This window comes from Polypterus senegalus, chromosome 1 (assembly GCF_016835505.1).
Source record: "Polypterus senegalus isolate Bchr_013 chromosome 1, ASM1683550v1, whole genome shotgun sequence".
In the NCBI taxonomy this organism is placed as follows: Eukaryota; Metazoa; Chordata; class Cladistia; order Polypteriformes; family Polypteridae; genus Polypterus; species Polypterus senegalus.
Window position 1 is genome coordinate 319,214,022 of NC_053154.1, and position 13,413 is coordinate 319,227,434.

Consider the following 13,413-nt stretch of genomic DNA (forward strand, 5'->3'; position numbering starts at 1 on the left):
TTTACACTGGACCTCAAGTAACGTGGATTCTGTGCCTTCTGTTTCCAAAGGAAATGTAAAATTTACTTTCATCAGAGAACATAACTTTGGACCACTCAGCAGCAGTCCAGTCCTTCTTGTCTTTAGCCCAGGCGAGACGCTTCTGACGCTGTCTCTTGTTCAAGAGTGGCTTGACACAAGGGATGTGACAGCTGAAACCCATGTCTTGCATACGTCTGTGTGTGGTGGTTCTTGAAGCACTGACTCCAGCTGCAGTCCACTCTTTGTGAATCTCCCCACAGTTTTGAATGGGTTTTGTTTCACAATCCTCTCCAGGGTGCGGTTATCCCTATTGCTTGTACACTTTTTCTACCACATCTTGTCCTTCCCTTCGCCTCTCTATTAATGTGCTTGGACACAGAGCTCTGTGAACAGCCAGCCTCTTTAGCAATGACATTTTGTGTCTTGCCCTACTTGTGCAAGGTGTCAATGGTCGTCTTTTGGACAACTGTCAAGTCAGCAGTCTACCCCATGATTGTGTAGCCTACAGAACTAGACTGAGAGACCATTTAAAGGCTTTTGCAGGGGTTTTGAGTTAATTAGCTGATTAAAGTGTGACAACAGGTGTCTTAAATATTGAACCTTTTCACAATATTCTAATTTTCCGAGATACTGAATTTGGGTCTTTCATTACTTGTCAGTTAAAATCATCAAAATTAAAAGAAAGACACATTTGAAATACATCAGTCTGTGCGTAATGAATGAATCTAATATACAAGTTTCACTTTTTGAATTGAATTACTGAAATAAATCAACTTTGTCATGATATTCTAATTTTATGACCAGCACCTGTACAGTTACTTGCATGTGTCACATACATGGACTTAAAAAGCTGTATAACACTTACTTGTACATTTTGTGATGAAAACTGGATCTCCTACAGTGTTACCATCAGCAGCAACCACAGCAATACTGAAATTATAACTAGTCCCAGGTAACATTTCAGTTACATTGAAAAAGGTTTCTGCTGTTGAAAAATTATTTCTATTATTCAGTATTTTAATCTTGTATGAATCACTGATTCCTTGTGGTGCTGTCCATGAAAGCATGATGGATGTTGTTGTAACATCTGTGGCAATAAGCCCACTGATTGTGTCAGGTTCTGTACATTAAAAGGGAAACATTAATTAAACATTTTAAGACAATGGAAGATCAATTTATACATTTACAATAAAAATATAACACTTAATTGCAACAGTTTTTATATAAAAGAAAAAATAAACCACAGTAAAATAAGCATAAACCACAAGGAATAGCACATTCAATCACTACTGCTTTGTACAGGTCCCATTCCCAGGTAAGTTACTATGTCTGTGGCCTTTATGTGTTCTTCCTCTACTCACATTGATTTGTGCCAGCCACTCTAAAAATTGAGTATATTGACACAGAAGGTATGGCCCAGGATTTATGTTCAGGACTCTATAGCTCGGCACTGTGCCAGAGTGATGCCGAACAACAATGAGAAGCCCTCCCTAGACAAAGTGGCTGGCCTCCCATTATGGTCTCTCCATCAACTTCAGTAAAACCAAAGAGCTCATAATGGATTTCAGCAGGGAGAGTGAGAAGTGAAGAAGTGACTGCACACCTCTGTGCATTAATGGTATTACAGCGGAGATGCTGAGTGTTTTAAACCACTACCATCATTACAGTACCTACGGTACAGTCAACCCTCATTTATCGCGGTTAATCCGTTCCAGATTCTGTTCCAGATAAATGAATTTCCGCAAAGTAGGATTCTTTATTTATAAATCAAATATTTTCGCAGTTAGAGCATAGAAAACCTGTTTAAAACCTTCTAAATACATTTTCTAACATTATTAGAGCCCTCTAGACATGAAATAACACCTTTAGTCAAATGTTTAAACTGTGCTCCATGACAAGACAGTGATGACAGTTCCGTCTCACAATTAAAAGAATGCAAACATATCTTCTTCTTCAAAGAAGTGCGCATGTCAGGAGCGGAGAATGTCAGAGAGAGAGAGAGCGAGAAAAGCAAACAATCAAAAATCAATAGGGCTGTTTGGGCTTTTAAGTATGCGAGGCACCACAGGACAAAGCAGTTACAAGGAAGGCAGCAATGTGAAGGTAGTCTTTCAGCATTTTTTAGAGAAGCTTCCATATCTTCTAGGCAAACAGCCTCTGTGTAAACAGCCCCTCTGCTCACACCTTTTCACTTCAGATCATCTCAAACTACTTTCTTGAACATGACAATGAGTTCACTGTATTCTACAGTTTCTAGATCTCAATCCAATAGAGCATCTATTGGATGTGTTGGAATGGTAGATTCACATCATGGATGTGCAACCAACAGATCTACAAAAACTGTATGATGCTATAATGTCAATATGGTCAATATGGACCAAAAGCCCTGAGGAATGTTTCCACCACCTTCTCTGAATCTATGCCATGAAGAATTAAGAAATATGGAAGTTACGGAGGCAAAATGAGGCCCAACTTGGTGGTAGTACGGTCTACCTACTATACTAGTTGTTCAGCATGAGTGTGTGTATATATATATATATATATATATATATATATACTGTATATTGTCACACATGCGCACTTAGGAAGCAGTCATCAAGTCCTAAGGTGAGAGATATAACAAATGATAAGGGTTTGTTTCATGGTACTAATGCCTCTCTCTCTGACCTTATAGAACCAAAGAAGACAATTAAAAATACTCACAACATAAACAGTAATTCAGAAAATGGAACATCCACCACTTCATCATTTACTTCACTTCCAGCTCCTGGAGATGACGTCACTGTCGGTCCCTCACTGATGACGTCACTTCCGGCTCCTGGCGATGACACCCCTCCCGGTCCCTCATTAATGACGTCACTTCCGGTCCCCCTCTGATGACGTAATTTCCCTTTTCATCATTTCCTGCAGCCATTTTGTCTTCCCTATAAAAGCCACCAGTTCACCACTTATGTTTGTCGAATATTTGGATGTTTTTTTCATTTATTTGGACCAACTTTGCTGTCAACCAATATACGGGGCAATTCCCCAACACTTTTTGAGTTGTTTCCTCAACTTATTTATCACAATTGGCGCAGTCGGTAGGATTAATTTGATTGTCCAAGGATGAGCGAGGGACAAGACCTGAATGTCAAGTACAGCAGGTGAAAATCCAACTAGGAGACACCAGGACCCGACTCACAGAATCGGAGGCACGTACAGCAGCAGCATTATGGGTAGAGACATCGCGGTCAGTACCTTCCCCATTAACTTACCTTACCGCAGACAATGACGTCGAAACCTATTTCCTGGTATTTGAAAGGAACGCTAAGCGCAATGCCTGGCTGCAATCAGAGTGGGCCTACATTCTGGCGCCTTACTTGAAGGAGGAAACGCAGAGGGCCTACTATGATCTAACGGAGGAGCAGGGTGCCAATTATGACACCCTTAAAAAGGAGATATTTAAACGCTACGCCGTTTTTCAAAGAAGTATCAGGCGTGCTAATTGATAATGTTCTGGACATAGTAAATTCGTCACTAGATACTGGGGTCTTCCCAGACTGTCTTAAGACTGCTGTAGTTAAACCCCTACTTAAGAAACATAATCTCGACCCCTCAGCTCTTGAAAATTTTAGACCCATCTCTAACCTGCCTTTCTTAAGTAAAGTTCCGGAGAAGGCAGTCATTATGCAGTTAAATGACCACCTAAATAAACATGCTATTCTTGATAAATTTCAGTCGGGTTTTAGAACAAATCACAGCACAGAAACTGCACTCGTTAAAGTAGTAAATGACTTGCGGGTAAATGCAGACAGAGGCCATTTATCTGTTCTCATCCTCTTAGATCTGAGTGCTGCATTTGACACCATTGATCACAACATTCTTAGAAATCGCCTTAGTCAATGGGTGGGCCTCTCTGGCAGTGTCTTAAATTGGTTTGAATCCTACCTGACAGGGAGAAAATATTTTGTTTGTTGTGGGAATTACAACTCGAAGACACATGATATCAATATGGTGTTCCACAAGGCTCTATCCTGGTCCGCTGTTATTCTCAATCTACATGCTTCCGTTAGGTCAGATTATCTCAGGGCACAACGTGAGCTACCACAGCTATGCTGATGACACACAGCTGTACTTATCAATAGCTCCTGATGACCCTAATTCTATTGATTCACTAACAGAATGTCTGACTAGTATCTCAGAATGGATGAATAGTAATTTTCTCAAGTTAAATAAAGAGAAAACTGAAATTTTAGTGATCAGCAATAATTGATACAATGAAGCTATTAGAAATAAACTGGATACATTAGGATTAAAAGTCAAGACGGAGGTAAAAAGCTTAGGGGTGACTGTTGACTGTAATCTGAATTTTAAATCACATATTAATCAGATCATTAGGACAGCATTTTTTCACTTAAGAAACATAAGTAAAGTTAGACCTCTTATATCACTGAAAGATGCTGAGAAATTAGTTCACGCGTTTGTTTTCAGTCGACTAGATTACTGTAATGCACTCCTCTCTGGACTACCCAAAAAAGATATAAATCGTTTGCAACTAGTGCAGAATGCAGCTGCTAGAATCCTAACTAGGAAAAGAAAATCAGAACACATCACACCAGTCTTAGCGTCACTACACTGGTTACCTGTGTCATTCAGAATTGACTTTAAAATTCTGCTTATGGTTTATAAAGCCTTAAATAATCTCGCCCCATCTTATATATCGGAATGTCTGACACCTTATATTCCAAATCGTAACCTCAGATCCTCAAATGAGTGTCTCCTTAGAATTCCAAGAACAAAACTTAAAAGAAGTGGTGAGGCGGCCTTCTGCTGTTATGCACCTAAAATCTGGAATAGCCTGCCAATAGGAATTCGCCAGGCTGATACAGTAGAGCACTTTAAAACACTGCTGAAAACACATTACTTTAACATGGCCTTTTTATAACTTCATTTTAATCGTAATTTAACTTAATCCTGATACTCTGTATGTTCAATTCATCATAATAACTATTCATGGTGGCTCTAAAATCGGTACTGACCCCTACTCTCTTTTCTGTTTCTTTTTCCGGTTTCTTTGTGGTGGTGGCCTGCGCCACCTCCACCTACTCAAAGCTTCATGATGCTCCAACAATGATGGACGGATTAAAAGGAAGAAGTCTACGTGACCATCATCATCATCATCATCAAGCCCTTCCGTGAGAATCCTAAATCCAAAGAGTACTGTTTCATTTATGTGAGGTAGAATGCCCAGAGGGGACTGGGCGGTCTCATGGTCTGGAATCCCTACAGATTTTATTTTTTCTCCAGCCGTCTGGAGTTTTTTTGTTTTTTCTGTCCCCCCTGGCCATTGAACTTTACTCTTATTCGATGTTAATGTTGATTTTGTTTTATAATTATGTCTTTCATTTTTCTATTCTTTAATATGTAAAGCACTTTGAGCTACTGTTTGTATGAAAATGTGCTATATAAATAAATGTTGTTGTTGTTGTTGTTGTATCCGCAGATCAGCAGGCGACAGAATAGAGGGAGTGGAAATTTGATCAAACACGACCCATCCATACACAAGTGTACGAAATCTGGGATAAAGTAGGACGCTGGCTAAGGCCAGACATTAATAGTGCTCAATGGATGGCTAAGGTCGTCACTATAGAAACCTTTATTAACGGACTCCCAGAAAAGGTCGCCCAGCAGATCCGCAAACAAGAGGTAGCAACTATGGACGACCTCATTAAAATAGTGGAGCGTCACTGGGCAGGCAGTCTGCAAAACCGAAGGATCGGAACGGTATTCTCGCCCACCCCGACAGGTTCGTGTACCCTTCCAATGAGCCTGCCCGATCGATTCCCGACATCTCTAACCGGAAGAAAGAAAAACCAGTCTATCCTCCGCGCTGTTTCAAGTGTGGGGGGGTAGGACACCTGTTTACTGCCTGTCCGACTCCGGAGCCGATGGACTGTTCTCTGGGAAGAGTTGAGAGGTACCGTGCTGTGATCAATCCCTTGACTTTGCCGTATACGGGAGCAGTAATTCTGAATGGAGTTAAAGTTACCGCTATGTATGATTCCGGGAGTAACATTTCTATTGTTGCTTGCCATTTTGTCTTACCGCAACAATGGGTAATGCATAAAATTAGTCTCAGGTGTATACATGGTGACATTAAATATTATCAGGCCGCCTCTTGTGTCATCTCAGTTGATAATGTCATGCGATCTATGATAGTGGCCGTAATGACGAATCCACCCTATGCAGTGATACTCGGGCGCGACTGGTCAGAAATGAAACGTGGTACAGACCGTACTCTCCCATTAATAAATGACGGCTTGGTAATGGAGCATAAAGAAAATATTCCGACTGCTTCCACGCCGTGTAATAGCTCTCAGAATCCTAATACAGATAGTGTTGATAACGGAGATGAAGGTACGTCAGGCACTACGGGAAGCAACCCACCTTCCGAAGGACCTGAGGTAACTGAAACTCCGCCCCTTAAGGTAGCACAGGATCCCTTAACTGAATTGGTTTCTCAATTTAAAATTACCCCTTCTTCCTTTAAACGAGAGCAATGGAATGATGATTCCTTAAAATTTGCGAGAAATGCAGTTGTTTCAGTAAATGGACAAATGTCTATTGATCCTATACCACAGATGACTTACTTTGTAATCAAAAATGATTTATTATATCGCGTGGCTGAACATGAAGGTGAAATAAGAACCTTACTGTTAATACCACACACTTATCGTCGTCAAGTATGTGAATTACCACATTCCCATTTACTCTGAGACCATTTAGGAACCAATAAAATATTAGAACGGATTAAGTTCAGATTTTATTGGCCAGGAGTAAACGAGGAGGTCCGACGTTTCTATACTTCTTGTCTGGAGTGACAGATTCGTCAGATTCCTTGAAGGGACCATGCTCCTCTTATTCTTCTTCCCCTTATTGATATTCCCTTCGAAAGAGTTGATATTGATCTCGTAGGACCCATTGAACCTTCACTACGAGGTCATAAATATATTCTCGTTTTAGTTGATTATGCCACGCGATTTCCTGAAGCTGTCCTATTGCGTACAGCCACTTCCAAAAATATCGCATGGGAACTAGTAGGGACCACGCGAGCTATTGGATATGTTAAAAGAAGGTTGGGAGGAGGAGGTTCTCCCATCCTCTAATATATTAGAATATGTCGCACAATTACGCGATCGTTTAAACAAAATCAGACCTATACTAAAAGAACATATGGAAAAGGCTCAAGCAGCGCAGTCGCGATATTATAATCGCAACACCACCATCCGGGAATTATTTCCGGGTGATCATGTAAAGGTGCTTATTCTGACTTCTCATTCTAAATTATTAGCACATTGGCAAGGACCTTACGAGGTTATTGAGCAAAAAGGGCTCGTTGACTATTTGATTAGACAACCGAATCGTTGACCGAGCGAGCGTGTTTTTCATATAAATTTGCTGAAACCGTGGAAGGAAAGGGTTGAGGAACCTAACTCTGGCCAGCCACGCTCTCTTCTCACTACTTATCAGCCACTTAACTTTGGGTCTAATTTGTCCTGGAAGCAACGACAGGAATTGGAGGATGCTATCCTATCCATTCCTGAAGTCATAAGTGAGCAACCTGGTCGCACTACGCTGATTGAACACGACATAATTACTGACCCGGGTGTTATTGTCAGAGAAAGGTGTAACAAAGGCGCTATATAGGCGCCTGACCTGACACAGAAAGACACGGAGGCACGTATAAAAACACAGACTTTATTTTTCTTCACCCGTGGGCGCACGTCTTCCCCGTGACAAGCGTAGTCCTCCTCTTCCCAACCCTGGCTCCTCGAGTGGTGGTGGCTGGGCCCTTTTGTAGCCCACCAGAAGCATTCCAGGTGATTAACCACCTGGTCCTAATTGCAGTTCCAGGTGGGGCTGAAGGCTCGTCCAGCTGGGCTGTGGGAAACAGACAGCCCCCCCCCTAGCGGCCACCCCGGGCCCCAACCAAGTTGTGGAGGACTCCATCTCCCATGGAGCCCTGCAGGTGGTTGGGGAATCACCGTCGGCCAGGGAGGCTGCCACCAAGCGTCCCGGGGGAGGTACTGGACTGTCCATGGCGGCTCCCCCGGAACATAAGCAGCAGGGGCGTCCCTGCCAGGCATGGGACCCGGCTGTCCTTCACAAAGGCCATATAGACTTTCCGAGGCTAAGAAAACTGAAGTAGAGTTGGAAATTAGATGAATGCTAGACATGGATATTATTGAAGAAAGCTATAGTCCTTGGTCCAGTCCAATCGTCTTGGTTCCCAAACCTGATGGGTCGTGGAGATTTTGTAATGATTTCCGACGTCTCAATCAGGTCTCTAAATTTGACACTTACCCTATGCTTAGAGTTGATGATCTCCTTGAGCGTTTGGGTAATGCACAGTTTTTAACTACTTTAGATATGACAAAAGGGTACTGGCAAATTCCCTTCACGGCCTCCGCTAAGGAAAAAAACGCTTTTAGTACTCCAAGTAGACACTGGAAATATAAAGTCCTTCCATTTGGGTTGCACGGGGCTCCGGCGATTTTTCAACGTCTCGTGGAATCACTGCTACATCCTCACAATTCATATAGTGCTGCATATTTAGATGATGTGGTCATCTATTCCAGCACATGGAAGGAACATATACAGCATGTGTTGGCTGTCCTCTCTACACTAGCACAAGCAGGCTTACGGATTAACCCAAAGAAATGCTTCTTTGGCTTAAACGAGGCTAAATATTTAGGCTACCTAGTGTTTGGGGGGTGAGCGGTTCAACCACAGTGTTCTAAAATTGATGCCACTGTCAAATGGCCTCGTCTGATAACTAAGAGGCAGGTACAAGCTTTCTTAGGATTAGCGATTTACTATCTTCGTTTTGTACCTCGATTTTCTGAGAGAGCTATGCCTCTTACCAATTTTACAAAGAAAAATGCTCCATTAAAGGTGGTATGGGATGACAATACTGAAGACGCATTTTGTGACTTGAAATCGGCCCTTACTTCAGCACCTGTGCTTAAGTCTCCTAACTTCTCTTATCCTTTTATTCTCCAGACCAATGCATCGGACACAGGATTGGGTGCCGTGTTAAGCCAATGCATCGATGGTGCTGAACACCCCATGTTATTCCTGAGCCGGAAACTGTTGGACAGGGAGACCAGATATGCAGCGGTGGAACGGGAAGCCTTGGCAATTAAGTGGGCTGTAACTCAACTTCGTTATTATCTGTTGGGACGGGAGTCTACTCTTGTGATGGACCATGCCGCTTTACAGTGGATGGCTCTGAATCAGGAGTCGAACCCTCATGTCACCAGATGGTTTCTGGAATTACAACCTTTCAGATTTCAGGTCACTTATCATCGAGGTGCTCTTCAGGCCAACGCTGATGCTCTCTCCTGAACCTTCGACGTCTCGGTAAAGGCCGCCAACCCGGTGGGTCTGGGCTGAGGGGGGGGTCATGTCACAAACGCACACTTAGGAAGCAGTCAACAAATCCTCAGGTGAACGAAACAACACATGATAAGGGGTTGTTTCATAATACTAATGCCTCTCTCTCTAACCTTGTATACCTAAAGAAGACAATTAAACCCATTCCTATTATAAACAATATTCCGGAGAACGAACCACTTACTACTTCCTCATTTACATCACTTCCGGCTCCTGGAGATGACACCACTTCCGGTCCCGCTCTGATGACGTCACTTCCTTCATCATCATTTCCGGCAGCCATTTTGTTTTCATATTAAAGCCACCCATTTTCACTGTCTGATTGTCTGATTTTTTGAATGTTTTTTTAATTTCATTAGATCACTATTTTGCTGTTAAGCAATATACGGGGCAAATCCCCAACACTTTCGAGTTGTTTCTCGAGTCGTTTATTACAAGATATATATATATATATATACTAGCAAAATACCCGCGCTTCACAGCGGAGAAGTAGTGTGTTAAAGAAGCAATGAAAAAGAAAAGGAAACATTTTGAAAATAACGTAACATGATTGTCAAGGTAATTGTTTTGTTACTGTTGTGAGTGATGACTGTTGCTGTCATATATAAATATATATATATATATATATATATATATATATATATATAAATATATATATACATACACACATACATAGAAATACATATATATATACAAACACACACACATATATAAACATATATATACGTATACATACATATCTACATATATACACACACAGCTATTTCAGTATCAGTGCAATATGCTGCTTGTTAAAATGGATAACTCCGCTCTTACGTGCAAGTCTCGTGGATATTATGAACTATCGTATTTGTTCAAGTTCTATTTAAATTTTAAATAGAAGGAATTTTTATTTAGTCGACAGAAATATCTTTGGTAGGAATGGTAAAAACAGACAGGAATATTATTCCTGAATAAATCAACTCAAACCTTAAACAACTTATAATATTTTGCTCTCCATAAAAATATATCCTGTCTAAATTATACAAGTTAGAAATAAAGTAAACATTAAAAGAACAAACATTCAAATTTCTTTACTCTTATGTAATTTTATATAAAAAATAAACTTAGATTTTAAATATCCCAAAAGATTTTGCTCTCCATAAAAATATATCCTGTCAAAATTATACAAATTCAAATATGAACATGCTGCATAACAAAACCTGGAAATATAAATAAAATGTGTTCCTTTCAGCAATAACAAATCAAATCATTCAGTTGTCTTTGCTCATATGTCATTTTAGAGCTGGACGCCTGGCATCTTTTTTTGGCAACAAGTTTGTTTATGTTTGGTGTGAGGTTCTGTGTTGTGGAGATTCTCAGGATGGATTGCAGGTGCTCATCAGTGAGGCAACTCCTGTGTGCTGTTTTGTTAGTCTTTATCACTGAGAAGAGCTTCTCACACAGATATGTGCTACCAAACATGCACAAGGTTCGAGCCGCATGTAGACGGACTTTTTTTGTTCTTCAAAGTCACCAAAGCACCGTGCAAACTCACTGCGCTCAGTTTTTCAGCAAAGTGCGTAATTTGGGAACACAGTAGTGACGACTTGGTTCAACATTACTTGGCAACAGGGAAAGTGGGGAAAGTTGCACTGGTGCATTTGTGTCTCCCATAAAAGCAGCTTCACTTGAAATCACTTTGTGATTGTGCACGGGTAAAAACGTCCGCTGAAGTGTCAGATTCTTATTTAATTCTTCTGCTTTCTGTATCTTCTGCATTGCATTCAGGTCTTTCAGGTTACCCTGATGTTTTGTCTCATAGTGCCTTCTTAGATTAAATTCTGTAATTACAGCCACATTAGCTCCACAAATGAGTCACACAGGTTCAGTAAACATATACTCAGCCTCCCATCGGTTTTTAAAGGCTCTATTTTCAGAATCAACTTTTCTCTTCAGCATCGTGTGAGCTAGCTTTGCAATAACTTGCAGCATCATAAGCTAGACTTGATTAATGCGGTAAGTGTTCGGCAAGGCAGCTGAAGCGCTGCATTATGGGATCTGTAGTTTATTGTGTTACCAGCACTTCATATACCCGGGCCATTAATAACAATAATACAGTATATAAAATGATCTTGCGGGCCGGATGCGTCCCGTGGCCCTTGAGTTTGACACATATGGACTAAATAGAACTTGAAAAGATATATTTTTTCAAATGTGATCGCGCAATTTAGATAGAGTTGACGCGCACTACAGCCTGCATGCCTCAATAAGTCATCCTCCACTCGCTCTTACTTTTTTACTGTTCATCTAATGAATACACTGAGTATGGCTTTACTAAAACAATTATTGATGGCGAATAAAGTATTCATTATTCGAGTATGTAGATCGGGGTATATAGATATGTATATATATACCCGCGTATCGCAGCGGAGACGTAGTGTGTTAAAGAAGCTATGAAAAAGAAAAGGGAACATTTTAAAAATAACATAACATGACTGTCAATATACAGTAATTGTTTTGTGAGTTTTACTGAGTGTTGCTGTCATCAAGGATTTGATTATCATTATTTCTTTCAATCAGGTTCGTATTTGTAGGATGTGTTGTGTTCAAGTTACATTCCTTGTTTGTCAATCGTTGTAAAGATGACAGGTTTCATTCATCGATTCGTTTCTTGCTGCATCAATAAACAGCTCGTCTTCTTCTTTATCTGAGACCCGACACACTGCATGCATGTCTTCCTTTAGCAGGACATTGACTTTTTCCACCGTGTGCTTTGTTTCCACAGTAGCTGCATTTATGAATATGCTTGTATGTGTCAGACGCACATTGTGTAATTCGTTTTTTGTTCAGCGCTCTTTGGAACTGCTGCTTTTTGTCTGTGCACTGCGTCAGTTCACGTGAGCCGCTCGGTGTACATGCATCAAAGTTTCCCAGCTGTGCTGGTGCCATGTCGTGCTATGTCCATGGCTGTATCTAATGTTACCGTAGTCCCGGGACTTAAAACTTTCTCTCGCAGTTTCGGTGAGTTTGTGCCAAACACCACCCTGACCATCTCATCTTCCTCTGCATAAGCACAGTCCTTCACCCGTGAATATTTACCCGTGGCAGTTTGCTATTGGATTGCCGCTGACGGACGGCCTTATATGGGTAGGCACTAAATTACAAACGCCAGCGGCAGCCTGTCTATGAACTTAATTTAAAGTTTAGGTTTACATCGTGCTTTGTTTCCGAAGTAGCAGAACTCATGAATATGGTTGTATATGTCACTCGCTCGCTTCTTATTGTTTCGCTGCCTTCTCAATTATATAATGCATGTTTTCTTCAGCGCTTTTTGGGCCTCTTCCTGGTTTTCTACGTACTGCGTGATTACGTGGAAGGCATGATGATGTCACACGAAACTCCGCCCCACGGGTTTCAAGCTCATCTCCATTACAGTAAATGGAGAAAAACAGCTTCCAGTTATGACCATTACGCGTAGAATTTCGATATGAAACCTGCCCAACTTTTGTAAGGAAGCTGTAAGGAATAACCCTACCAAATTTCAGCCTTCTACCCACACGGGAAGTTGGAGAATTAGTGATGAGTCAGTCAGTCAGTCAGTGAGTGAGTCAGTGAGGGCTTTGCCGTTTATTAGTATAGATATATACAGTGCATCCGGAAAGTATTCACAGTGCATCACTTTTTCCATATTTTGTTATGTTACAGCCTTATTCCAAAATGGATTAAATTAATTTTTTCCTCACAATTCTACACACAACACCCCACAATGACAACGTGAAAAAAGTTTACTTGAGATTTTTGCAAATGTAATAAAAATAAAAAAAATTGAGAAAGCACATGTACATAAGTATTCACAGCCTTTACCATGAAGCTCAAAATTGAGCTCAGGTGCATCCTGTTTCCCCTGATTATCCTTGAGATGTTTCTGCAGCTTAATTGGAGAATTGGTAAATTCAGTTGATTGGACATGATTTG

General features: G+C 40.9%; 1 protein-coding gene across 1 annotated transcript in view; it reads right to left on the reverse strand.

Moving 5' to 3' along the window:
• Positions 1 to 1,097, reverse strand: part of LOC120515652 (receptor-type tyrosine-protein phosphatase eta-like) — a 548,094-nt gene extending 546,997 nt beyond the window's left edge. Inside the window, exon 1 of the mRNA XM_039736870.1 lies at positions 887 to 1,097. Within this exon, the coding sequence (XP_039592804.1) occupies positions 887 to 1,088 (202 nt within the window). The 5' untranslated portion in view covers positions 1,089 to 1,097. The remainder of the gene's footprint in view (positions 1 to 886) is intronic.
• Between the last annotated feature and the right edge of the window lie 12,316 nt (positions 1,098 to 13,413).